The 12,941-nt window shown below is 52.6% G+C and overlaps 4 protein-coding genes across 4 annotated transcripts; all 4 read left to right on the forward strand.

The window, feature by feature from the left end:
* Positions 1-215: 215 nt before the first annotated feature.
* On the forward strand, positions 216-1,604 carry J4E78_000398 (uncharacterized protein; the record flags this gene model as incomplete). Its single annotated transcript, XM_049361062.1, has 1 exon — positions 216-1,604. One exon carries the CDS (start codon positions 216-218, stop codon positions 1,602-1,604), a length of 1,389 nt encoding a protein of 462 aa, XP_049226345.1.
* A 691-nt stretch (positions 1,605-2,295) lies between these two features.
* J4E78_000399 (uncharacterized protein) lies at positions 2,296-3,215 on the forward strand (the record flags this gene model as incomplete). Its single annotated transcript, XM_049361063.1, has 3 exons — positions 2,296-2,362; positions 2,508-2,791; positions 2,859-3,215. 3 exons carry the CDS (start codon positions 2,296-2,298, stop codon positions 3,213-3,215), a joined length of 708 nt encoding a protein of 235 aa, XP_049226346.1.
* Positions 3,216-7,659: 4,444 nt separating this feature from the next.
* Positions 7,660-9,300, forward strand: J4E78_000400 (uncharacterized protein; the record flags this gene model as incomplete). Its single annotated transcript, XM_049361064.1, has 5 exons — positions 7,660-7,770; positions 7,827-7,956; positions 8,007-8,074; positions 8,125-8,552; positions 8,604-9,300. 5 exons carry the CDS (start codon positions 7,660-7,662, stop codon positions 9,298-9,300), a joined length of 1,434 nt encoding a protein of 477 aa, XP_049226347.1.
* Positions 9,301-10,757: 1,457 nt separating this feature from the next.
* J4E78_000401 (uncharacterized protein) lies at positions 10,758-12,537 on the forward strand (the record flags this gene model as incomplete). Its single annotated transcript, XM_049361065.1, has 4 exons — positions 10,758-10,925; positions 11,067-11,349; positions 11,405-12,143; positions 12,195-12,537. 4 exons carry the CDS (start codon positions 10,758-10,760, stop codon positions 12,535-12,537), a joined length of 1,533 nt encoding a protein of 510 aa, XP_049226348.1.
* Positions 12,538-12,941: the final 404 nt, after the last annotated feature.

A 12,941-nucleotide genomic window follows, 5' to 3' on the forward strand; every position in this document is an offset into this window, starting at 1 on the left:
TTGAGACCAGCGCAAACTAGAACTACAGAAGCTGCCTCACTCGCTCCTCCTATCTTCTCAGTCTCTCTTTCTGTTTGCAGTAGAGATTCAATTCTGCCTTTCGCATCAAAACAGTCCCTGAAAGATCTCAACCCAGCCACTGCAAACTACCTATCCTCATCCAACGCGTCGGACTTGGAGCCGGCCTTCAGACGCGTACCACCAAACTTCACAACATGGCGAACAACGACCAAGGCAGAAAGCGTGCGCGCTCACCGTCGAGGTCCCCATCACGGTCGCCACCCCGTCAGCGAAAGCGCCCCGGCGCAGGTGCCCGAGTGTCAGCCGCTGACCGCGAAGCCGCCCGAAAGCGTGCGCAAGCGAGAGAAGAAGAGGCGGCGAGGAGAGCCCAGCAGGAAGCCGCGCAGAGAGGTGTGCATGATGTCGTCAAGCAGCATTACAACGCCGTCCCGGAGCGAGGCCGCGAATGGCGCAACACAGACAGCAAGATCAAGGGCCTGCGCAGCTTCAACAACTGGGTCAAATCGTCCATCATTCAGAAATTCATCGGCGACGAGCGCAATATCAAGGTTCTCGATGTCGGATGCGGAAAGGGCGGAGATCTGGGCAAGTGGGAGAAGTCGAGGAAGGTGGAGCTATACGTTGGGTGCGATCCCGCAGATGTGTCGATCAAGCAGGCCAAGGACAGATTCGCCCAGATGCAGAGGAAGAACCGGCGGTTGTTTCACGGCGAGTTCTACGCCAAAGACTGCTTCGGAGAGTGGCTAGGCGACATACCCATCATCAAGGAAGTTGGCATCGATCCCGGAGCCGGCGGCGGCAATGCTATGAGCCAGCGCTGGGGCGGCGGTGGTTGGGACATGGTCACCATGATGTTCTGCATGCACTACGCTTTCGAGAGCGAGTCCAAGGCAAGAGGCATGCTACGGAATGTCGCAGGTGCGCTGAAGAAAGGTGGACGCTTCATTGGCTGCATACCCAATTCGGACGTGCTGTCGCAAAAGGTCATTGAACACCACAAGGCCAAAGGCACAGCACCGCCTGATGTTGACGTTGCCGATGACGACGATGACCGCCCTGCATTCGCAAGCGACGACGAGGACGACTGGGACCCGGAGAAGAGTCTTGATAGTCCCAAGCCCGCCGATACCGAGCACGCGAACGACGACAAGGCAGACGAACCGAAGAACAAGGAGAAGGAGAAGGCACAGGACGAACAAGAGGACGGCGAAGTCGAGGACGAGGGCTTCGGCTTCGGCAACAGCATCTACAGCGTCAAGTTCCCCGGCAAGACACCTGCCGATGGTACTTTCCGTCCGCCGTTTGGCTGGAAGTACTCATACTGGCTCACTGAAGCCGTTGAAGCGCCCGAGTACGTGGTTCCCTGGGAAGCTTTCCGAGCGCTGGCAGAAGACTTCAACCTCGAGCTGCAGTATCGCAAGCCCTTCAGGGAGGTCTGGGACGAGCAGAAGGATGATCCTATCCTGGGTCCTCTGAGCGAAGTCATGAAGGTCAGAGATCGCTCGACTGGCCGACTCTTGACTTCGGAAGAAGAGTTGGAAGCGGCGGACTTTTATCATGCATTCTGTTTCTACAAGGTTTAGATGCGCAGCATTATCGGCGTCTGGGATCTGGCAGAAATGCCTGGGGTGATGATGGAAAAGTCATCTTCAACGTGTATACTATTTTCGTATGGCAGGACAGGTCAGGTTTGTAAGTCAGATGTGGAAGGGCTCCCTGATGTTCATACGGCATGTGATAGCCAAACAAGCTCATTGAAATTCTATCTTCCACGAATATTGTCCTCTGCGCTCCTGGGTATTTTATTTACTAGTCGGCTGCAACGAGTCGCGATAACAATCAAACATAGTAAAGGACTACCCAGATGCGCGTGATGGAAGTTCAAGTTATCTTGTAGAGAGAAGGTATCAATAGAAAAAAATACTAGATGTAGCCAACATTCACATGCCACCAGTGCCCAAGTACGCGCGCCCCAGATCACGTTGCCCGTGACGCAGGCGGATCGAGTTGCCGAGGTCGGTCGCGTTTTCCCCGGCAAACGGGGCGTGGCATGGCATCAGATCCAAAGCCCGAACTCCCTGCGCTTCCGCAGCCCATCTCCGCATTCCACTACCAACGCCCCCCATACGTTCCTTCCTTACTCGAATTCACCTATCTCGAGAGCAAGCGCGCGCCCTAGTACGACGGAAAAATAATTACGACGATTCGAAGCTGGACTTCTCTCCTTCGCGATACATACTAAGCGTATTCGTGGGCAGCGACGAAGCCGATAAGATGGTTGCTGATGCTTTGGTTTACCACCCGACTGTGTCGCATTATTTGAAGTTTGTTGCGACGACTGGTATGCTTCTTTCCCTTGTATTCTGCATACCCACAATTCAATCCGTCTATCCCGCGTCATCCTATTTCACCTCCGAAACCCCCGTCTCACCACCCCCGTATCATACATCCCAACATGAACATCTCTCACTAACCCTTCCTTTCAGTCGGACGCGACAAAGTCCTCCGCACCCTCCAATACTTCTCCCGCTTCCTCGCCTGGTACCTGTACCGCACCAACCGACCCGCGTCGGCCATCGCCCCGTATGAAGCGACCAAGAAGACGTTCGGCGCGACGCGCAAGTTGATGCGCGTGGGCAAGTTCGTCGAGCACTTCCGCGCTGCGGCTGTAGCCAGCGATGCCAAGACCATGGATCCCGTATTGAGGTTCACAGCCGTAGGAAGACAGTTGGGATATGCATTCTACATGCTCTGTGACAATGCTTGCGTGGTGAGTTCACACGCACCTCAACAACACAAAACACAACAGATCAGGCAAACTAACAAAACCCCCCCAGCTCGACGCAACATCCATCCGCAAATCCTCCTTCGCCCCGCGTCTCCTCCGCGAAGGCTACCGCGCCTGGTTCGCCGGCATCTCCTTCTCCATCGCCTCGGGCCTCTACCAATACTACAACCTGCTCCAGCACTCCAAGACCATCACTCAGTCCTCGGACCCGGAGAAGGTGGTGGAGACGAAGAAGTTGCAGAAGGAACTCAATGCTGTTAAAGTGCAGTTGGTTAGCGATCTTTGCGATATTACTATTCCGAGCAGCGCGCTGGGCTGGGTTGATCTGGATGATGGCATTGTGGGCTTGGCGGGTACGACGAGTTCGCTGCTGGGGGTTTGGGGGCAGTGGAGGAAGACTGCTTAGGTGCGATGAAGTGCGCGGGGGTTGTGGGGTGGGAGGAGAGGGGTGGGGAAGATGTGTTGGAGGTTGGATGTACGGGATATCTTCAAGTTACTGTCTGCGTTGTTCGGTTCGATTTGCTCAATACTCCTGTTCTCTGCATAATGCCATTATTCGAGACGCATGTGCCCCTCTTTCTTTGCTGTTCCTTGATTGCAACTGTCAGTCTTCATCGTTTCCCCCCTAAGCACCTGGGATGTTCACATGAAATCTGCGTTTCCATCATCAGATACCATACCTCAACGGTTCGTCGTATTCGCAGCACTCCCTCTCTGGCTTCTATGGCGATGTCTCTCTCCCTTCGTCTTGCTTCCAAAGAAGCGTATATTAGGCCTAGAGGTTTATGTCCAGTTCGCATGATATTTGGATTACTTGCACCAATACCGGCATGATGACAGCTAACTAGACGTTTCCAAATATTGTCAGCTCCGAGAACTTTGCGTATTAAAACAACATTCACCGCTTACAGCAACAGATAAGAGCATGACACTCAATGGAGTGGGGGTGAACGTGTCTCCTAGGGAATACAGTAGGTCTGCTCGATGGCATAGATCATGGGCAGTATGGTTGAGTTATTCGTGAAGTTTACGCTGTGTTTATTGTGTGGCAAAGCTGAGCTATAGCCCTACCCTGTATATCTTCTTGTGTCTTTCGCGCTCGAGCCAGGATATTCATCTCGCGAAAAATCTTTGGTTGTGTACATTGCGAGGTGGGAATTTGGAACTGTGGTTAGTCTTACTGTGTAGATATGTGGCAGCTAATCACGAACCACTGCTACTACAAAGACAAAGCAGATCCATCGGGAGACACTTGGTAGAATTTGCGGTGCTATGTCGGTAGCATGTCATCGCGCGTTATGGCACTGTCGCGGAGACTGGGGGAGTTTAGATTCTTTTGAGAGATTCCGAGATGCTGCTTAGGTTACAGAACGGATGGCTACTCCGAGACTAAACAGATTTGAAGAGGGTGTTCAGCGGTTTTAGGATAACGTGCGGAGTTAGTTCTGGTTCCATGAGTTGTCGCGGAGACGAGTCTGGCCTCATGTGAGCTGTCTCCGTGGTCATCGGCTTACCTGCAGATGGTAGACAGCGTAGGCAGGATCATAAACAGTAACAGGGACACTATCTTACCATGCAGTACAGGATACTGTATTGTACAGATACACTAGGCTTTGTCTCTACTTTGAGGTTGCAGACTATTGAGCAATCGTGTTTTTAATATCTCTCGGATACTTGGCGGGATTACTACGCAGAAGCAACGAGGTTCATCACGTACAGTTCGCACCGATGCAAAATCCGCCGATGTACCGCAATCGCCCCGAATTCTCCCTGCTTTTCCCCAAGATAGACATAACGTCACCCACAGTGTAATTGTCTGTAACGCCTGAGCGATGATAAGCCCGAAGACAGCCATACCAAGGCGGGCGCATCGCTCAGATTGCCATGTCTTGGCACCGTCTACTTGCACCCTAAATGAGTAGCCACAAGCGGCAACTCACCCCCTTGGGAGAAGACCGTCCCACTGGATGTGGACATCAGTCGGGCCATGAGTCGGGTTAGTTCTGCCGCTTCCGTGGTCACGCAACGTGGACTTTCTTTTGGGTCGTACAGTGGGTTATCAAGAGGGGCTTTTGTGGATTCATTCGAGAAGAATCCCGGACGACGGCCTGTTCGAGGTAACGCTTTGCAGGCCCGCTTTCTGGTGGAGTCCGCGTGGGAAAAGGCTGAGGTAGGCGCAGAATCGATTCCGGAGTTTTGTGGCATGGGGAAAATGGAGCGAAGGTATATGGTCGGGTACAAGCGGTATGGTCAGCGTTGCTGGACTAAATGTTGCGATAGCCGTTGGCTGTTGGTCGCATCGATAGCTTGGTCTGAGGTCGGCAGCTGCTGCCCGCGGAACCATGTTTGGTCCTAGCCGTCGCCGTTGAGGATAGCCACCGGATCTATGTCTGGACAGGGTCCAGGGGAGTGCGGACAAAACGGTGAAGCAGAACTGGGGCGCTTGACTGCATCTGCCATCAAGTTTACGAAGCTCTGTTTCGGTATGCCAGCCGTCGCGCAACGTCCGATTCAAATTTTCCGATGTGCTGTTTCACTGCCATCCATGGATCCTAGAGCCATACCAGGCATACGCGTTCACGTTGGGTCCGAGGAGTGATGGAAGTTGCAGATACATCGCGGGAGGGTTCTATGCTTTTTTCATCGAACCGCTCTGAACTCGCGAAGGATCCGGGGATGGATTCTGATGCAGTAGTGGGAGCCATGCTGCGTTTATCGATGGCCTCGAACGGCGGCGCGTTATCGCAAGCTTACTTAGGTACACGGTGTTGCGAGCCTCGAAGCGTTAGCCCTCTTCCCCAATGTCTCTACTGCGATAGGAAAGCAAATATGCCGAGGCAGCTGTACTCTTCAGTATAGCTGAGAAAGAGTAATATGGCTTCAGCTAGATAAGGTGTTGCGCCTCATGGCAGGTGGAGGGTGTGTGGCCATGCGACGACGTTGGGCAACTGCCCTGTTGATCTCGGATGCTTTTTCAGACCCTTGGCCGCTTACCATCACCCATGCAGAGTCGCGAACCCCCCTACACCCTCACGTTTCATCGCTTTTCATCTGACCTCATCATGGACCCGGAGAGGCTGCCGGTATACGAGAGCTGCATTCCAAGGTTGCGTCGATGCTACCAAGCGACATTGAGGTAGAAACAGGGCGCGGGGTGTGGTTATGGCTGCGGCGTGGGTTCTCTTTAATCTCCTACCCATCATGCAGCACGCCCTTAGTCCAACTCTCCTATAGCGACACATTCACCGTGTTGCGAAGTCGTAACATGCCAGATCCATGAATCGCTCCACGAGGCCCAGCACCGCCATCAGATACAGTGGGCTGCGCTACAGACTTCCCTTGCCGATATCTGACCGAGGCGTAGTCCTCAAATGTTTGTTGCCCCGAAGCCCCAGGCTGGAACTGCCATAGCGGATAGGAGGTTAAAAGGAAAGGGACATGGGGACAAAACGGGACGCTTCCTGGAATACCGCCGCGCCGCTACAGAACCATCGTCGCGTCATGCCCCGGTAAAGCACCGTGTCGCCCGCGCGCTCGACTAGAGCTACAACCTCCGCGAAACTGTATACCTCGCGTGCAACTAGACTTAGATTTCCATTGGCCGGCTCCGAAATGCGATGCGAACCATACGGCAACACCGAGATCTCCATGGCCACTGTTGTCATGAAGGCCATGAGACTTTGCAAGCCAGGGGGCTGGCTCTATAGCTGCTCGCTTCGAGTGGTGTGGACCCCGGAGAGTCGTGAAACGAGTCATCCACCCTTGCGAACCGTAGCTGTTCGAACGACCTGCGACCATTCATTCCACATCATGCTCCTTCATCCCGACGCCACCAACGGGAGCTTCCTTTCCAAAGGATTTGATCTTCAATAGGATCCCCTGGATAAGACAGGCTGCACGCTCGCTCACAGATCCTGGACTCTATTGGCTCGCCTGTGTCCAGCCGGCTTTCTTTCCTTTGTTTGTGATGAAGCGACATTGCGGCACATCTATTGCAGGAACTTGAGCAAGGCTAGGAGAAGAAAAATCAAGAAAGTGGCATATATTCAGCATCTAAAGCAAACCTAAGCAACAAAGTTCTGGGCTATCTGGTTTCAGGCGACCAGGTTGCAAGGCTGTTTTGCGGGGTACCAATCAAACTCGACTGTCGGCAGACTATCCTGTTGCCACCATCGCGCGCACTCTTGTCGACTTTTTGCTCATCCTGTTCGTGGCTGCAACACAGGTGAACGACAAGCGATCAGACAACCTCCATGACTTGCTTTCGCCCCCCTTAATGTGGACCCTTGCGGCGCCCCCGCGTTGTAGTTCGTCGATGAATGTGTAAATGATAGGTCGCCAGCTTAGTCAAACGCTGTCATCTTCGAAAGAAGCGTTACCAGTTACGCCAGTGTCTAATGTCTCACAAGGACCGAGTAGGAGAAGCCCTTGCGCTGCAACCCATCACACCTATCACAGCAGGGGTTCGGGCATGTACAGGCTCACCTGCCGCTAGTTGCACGACCCCGTTTTTGATCCTCCATGCGGGACAGCAGGGGTTGCACCATGTGTCGTAGGGAGGGCAACGCACGCATGTCATGACTTGGACGTTCGGCACGAGAGACCCACCGTTTAACGTATTAGACCACTACACCTCCTCGTCTGATGCAGCCTCGAACGCGGCCTCGATTTGGATCCATTGTAGCACCATCTCTTGCAGGTCCATCTTCCATCTTTCCAGAACGTTGGCAGGACCATGTAATGGAGTTTTATCGCGACTAGCTATACTACCTTCACATATATCCGGATTCGCTAACCGACACGACGCTCGCTCGCCTCTACCGTAATACCTCCACATCGAGTGCGCAAACATGAGCACCGACACTGCTCTGTTACAGGATCCGAAAAACCATCCTGACAATGCGAACTTGCCAAACGTCAACGAACCTGCGACAATCCTCGGAGTCACTGTTTCCTTCCTGGTACGTGCGATGATTGAGAAATCATTCCATCAGACGTCATGTACTAAGTCTGTCAGGCACTCGCCATCTTCACATTGAGCTTCCGATTATGGTTCCGCATCAAGGAACGCCTTTGGGGTTGGGATGATGTCTTCGTTGTTCTCGCTGCTACGGCGAGTTTCATCGGAGATATCATGGTTTGCATGAGTATGTTTGTTGAGATCCCACGAACAATGCGGTTGACTAATCATTTGTAGTGCCCGAGGATGGTCTTGGTCTGCATTTGTGGACACTTGATGCTGAGCATCTAACATCATATTTTAAGGTAATACATCCCGACATAACATTGAGTTGCCAGGCTAACGCTGGCTTCAGCACATCTACTCGACAAATGCTGCATACACCGCAAGCACAACGCTCATCAAGCTCTCTATCCTCATACAATATCTGCGACTGTTTGCCGAAGCCGCGCCCTCCACCACTACCGCTCAATATCGACTCGCACGCCGTATCACCTGGGGCATGATATTGATATGCTCACTCTGGGGGTTGACTTTTTTCATGCTCGCGCTTTTCCCCTGCAACCCCGTACGCAAGAACTGGAACCCTACATTGCAGGGCACATGCATTGGATGGGGCAGCAAAAACCCTGCCGACTTTTTCCACATGTTTTTGGGCCATGCTGTCAGTAACTGCTTACTGGATATCATGGTCCTTCTAGTACCTCTGCCCTTCGTAACCACGCTAAGGATTGCGGGTAAAAGCCGAGCAGGCTTAGTTGGTCTGTTCAGCTTGGGCTGTGTGTAAGTGCATAATGAGCTTCCAAAAAAGGCTTCATACTGACAATCCACCAGTGTCGTCATCGTAGCTGTCGGTCGCATGATCGCTATGTCTGTTAACAAAGCTGGCACCAAGCCTGTCCTAGACATGTCCTTCCACACACCCATCGTCTATATCTTCGCCGTCCTCGAAGTCAACTTCGCTATCATCACAGCCTCCATACCCATCTTCTGGCCCGCCATAGCAACACTAGCTTCCAACAAGATCTTCGTCGTCAATGAAGTACAGATCCACGTCGAACATGTCACAAGAAACGATAGCTTCGACTCCAGCGGTGGCATCAGCCTTAGCGACCGAAAGATACAATCGTCAGGTGGGGATAGCAAGATGGGCGTTGTTACCACAATATCCGACCGAGCACCACCTCGAAAGTCAGGCGAGAAGTCATCCATTCACCATCATCACAAACCAAGCACCGCTTCATCTGTCGGTCCAACCACCGGCTTTGGAGGAGGACGAAAACCAAGCACCGCCTCATCCGTAGGCCGAACAATGGGCATGGACCTCGCCGGCCGCCCCAGCCAAGAATCATCACGCCATCTATACCGCATTCCCAGCAACGAGAACCGGAGTTCAAAAAGCCTGGCGCAGAGCGAAGGCGACGACTGGTTCATGGAGATGGACAGGGCGAATTCACGCGGCCAAGTGACGACAACGGTCGAGAAGTCCTCGATCCCGTTCGAGCACATCAAGGCGTCGGACAAAAAGTAAAAAAGCCAGCTTGTTTGAAGGGGAGACGGGGTGGGAAGGATCGAGTACATGTCTTTGGTAATGTCTTTCGCGTGATACCCTGCAGCAATGCAATATGCAACATATCTATTTCCTGTACGCAGCACATACAATAGATGAGTATGTAGTAATGTAGTCATCTAATTCATTCTTTCACGATTCAATACATTGGGCACCTTCGTTCAACTTGCTCACGTGGATCGTTCGGTCTTGTTATAGACTTCCAAGACGCCGCGGACCGCAACGTTGGTTATCGGTCCGAACTGGAAACACGATGGAGTCGATGGATACTGTGTACTGATTCAATCACCGATGGTTCCCCCGCAGAGATGCCGTGTTGGATCTCAGTTGAATCGCGCACGGTGCTGTTGTTCGTGTTCGTCCTGCTCCCCGCTTGTCGCGCTTTCTCCATTGTATGAGCGTTGGGGTTTTGGGTCGAGGGGAGGGTTGTCTGTCAACCTTGGAAGGGATTGTTCTCGACCATTCATCCATTCCAGTCACCTACATTGGCGAGAAGTTGGGTAAAGTATGTAAGGCTGTGGTTCCGCTTGCGCAGAGTTTAGCTTTACGTCCACAACTCTCATCTCCACATGGGAAGCAGCACATGGTTACATGGTTGGTATATCTACTGCGCGTTTCGCTCGTCGAATACAAACACATCTGGGCGGTAAGATACTGCACATTCGATTTCGACGCCAAGGTAAACTCTCGGATTGCTGTCCCGATCGAATGTCGTACTTTAGATCGCGTGCTCTCATGCCACTTCGACGGCAGCTGCAGGATAAGCTCTGCGCGGCGTCAGCGGCGTCGGTGTTGCTAACCTGTTTGGGCGACGCGCTGAGGCTTCGGACGCCTGAACAAAGCATGGCAAAGCTTGAGGCTGGACGCAACTTCCCCTTCAATATCGACGAGGAATTTTGGGTTTGACAACCGCTGATTACCGTTGATTCTTATGAGCGGCAATAGAACTTAATACCGAACGCTACAGCATTCCAGAAGGCGAAGGACGCGTAACCTTGGATAGAGTTGTAGCCCCAACGGCTGTCTTGCTCGGTACCCAGATATTCCCGGCGGAAATGTGCACCTGCTTTATGGAGTAACAGCCGCGTCGTGGGCCTCCAAATCCTACGCCACAAGTATTGGGAAAAGCTTTCTTCCATTGTGAGTGGTCTGATGAGTGCGACAGGACAGCACCAAACCCGATGCGGGTTCGAGTGAGGGTGATCACAGGGTCTTTTGCAGTGAGTGCCACAACAGCCGTACCAGGGTTGCAAGCAAGCTCCAGCTCAAGTGAGAGCCGTTAAAGTTTGAGCGGTCCGCCTACGAAAGCTTATCTTCTACTCCAACGACGCTCTTGCTATCCTACTACGCTGGCAATCGTGACGCGACACCCTGCTTGATCGCATTCGTATTCTGGTCAAGCCCCACGCGACACTACAATGGCTTCCGCTGCGGAAACCCAACCAGGCCTGTACAATGCGACTGACGCGAAAGGCGACATCGAACGTAGAGGCAGCGTCGCAAAGACAGAGAAAGGAAGGTGGGAAAGATTATGGCCCGTTATCGCATGCGGCGCAGGTCTTTTCAGCGATGGCTACCTCAATAATGTACGCAGAACTCGATTCCAAGAAGCGACACCCAGACAATTCCCTATGCGACAACCACAATCCCCATCCCAAAGCACCACCATGATATCCGAATGGAGATCTGAACTGCGAGAATGAAAATGCTGATACAGGAATGCCTAGATCATTGGACCGGTGAACACGATGTTAAAGACAATCTATCCAGACTCGTATGCGAACTCTTCGGCCCAAGCAAACGTCTCGAGTATTACCTTTGCGGGTACAGTCGTGGGCATGCTGTTCTTCGGGTATACTTCTGATCACTTTTCGAGGAAATGGTCGTTGTTCACGTCAACCATCATCATCATCCTATTCGCCATCTTGGGTACGGCGTCATACGGAGCTGGAGGTAGTCCAAGTGGACTGTTGACGGCGCTCGTTGTGTACCGTTTCTTCCTCGGAATAGGTGTGCACCGAAGTTTGTGCTTATTTCTCTCGATCAACGTACTGACTTGCAGCAGGTATCGGCGGAGAGTATCCAGCAGGCAGCGTCGGCTGCGCAGAATCCACCGGCGAACTCAAGCAAGGCACCCGAAACAAGTGGTTCATCCTCTTCACCAACGTGCAGATCGACCTAGCATTCTTCATCAGCGCTATCGTCGCGACCGTCGTTGTCCTCGCTACGGGTGAAGACCATCTACGAGCCGCCTGGCGCATCTGCCTGGGCATCGGAATCATCCCGCCCCTTTCGCTGCTGTACCTGCGATTGAAACTACAGGAGCCCGAGGCGTTCAAGCGCGAGTCGCTAGCCAAGGCAAAGACACCATGGCTGCTGATTATCAAATACTACTGGTTCCGGCTGAGTATCGTCAGTATCATCTGGTTCATCTACGACTTCAGCGCATACTCATTCGGTATCTACGCAACGTCCATCTTGGCCAATTTGCTAGGAGAGTCGGCACCGCTGTGGAAGAGTCTGGCGTGGAACATCCTCATCAACTTCTTCTACATGCCTGGTTGCCTTGCTGGTGCTTTTGTCGCGGATCTACCTTCCATGGGCCCTAAGAAGACTCTGTTCATCGGTGTGACTCTACAGGGTATCATCGGCTTCATCATGGCTGGATGCTATCCTTGGTTGAACAAGCCTGAGAATGTCGCCGGATTCGTAGTGGTGTATGGCGTTTTCCTCGCGCTGGGCGAGTTTGGACCGGGCGATAATATTGGTTTGGTTGCTTCCAAGACATGCGCAACGGGTATACGGTATGTTACTTTATCGCATCCCTAAAGCTCCAGTTTCTAACATCTAGTCAGAGGACAGTACTACGGTATCGCAGCGGCTGTAGGCAAGATTGGTGCCTTTGCCGGCTCTTACGCTCTAGACGCACTCCAGAAAGCTGCAGGCGATGATGAAATTGCTGCGGGTCGTAATCCCTTCTTCGTGGCTTCCACTCTTGCCTTCGTAGCTGCTGGGCTGGTATTGCTCCTTCCTCATATCGGCCAGGACACAATCGATCAGGAGGATATACGGTTCAGGGAGTACCTGACAGCGAATGGATATGATACTAGCAGCATGGGCTTGAAGAGTGCAGATGCGACGGGTACTGAGAGCGACGACAATGGCGTTGTGCCAGTTGAGCAGACCTATGGGAAATAAGGTAGGTTCGGCGTGAAGAGGAGACAGTCGATAACGACGACAATTTTAGGCAGTAAGAAACTGTTTCCATACGAATGCATCTTCGCTACAAACCACCACATCAAAATCACTACCGTCCTTTGCCAACGACCTGTATACACACTCAAGAATTGGACAGCTCTTGAGCCGCAAGTGCCAGCACGTGCTAGAACTACACGCTAGAAACCTTCCGGCCTAGCGCATTCTTACACTACCGAGGCTATCTGCAAAGCCGGAGAACCTGGAAACTATTACAACCCACGTCACTAGCAGCTCCCCACCATGCACGACAGACGACAGATATACCATATCCCAGCCCACTTGATCCTCCCTGTGCCGCCTTAAACTGGGCATTGCGCGTAATACCATTATACAACGGATACACA

Source organism: Alternaria triticimaculans, assembly GCF_023758025.1.
Source record: "Alternaria triticimaculans strain BMP 0046 chromosome Unknown scaffold_1, whole genome shotgun sequence".
Lineage (NCBI taxonomy): Eukaryota > Fungi > Ascomycota > Dothideomycetes > Pleosporales > Pleosporaceae > Alternaria > Alternaria triticimaculans.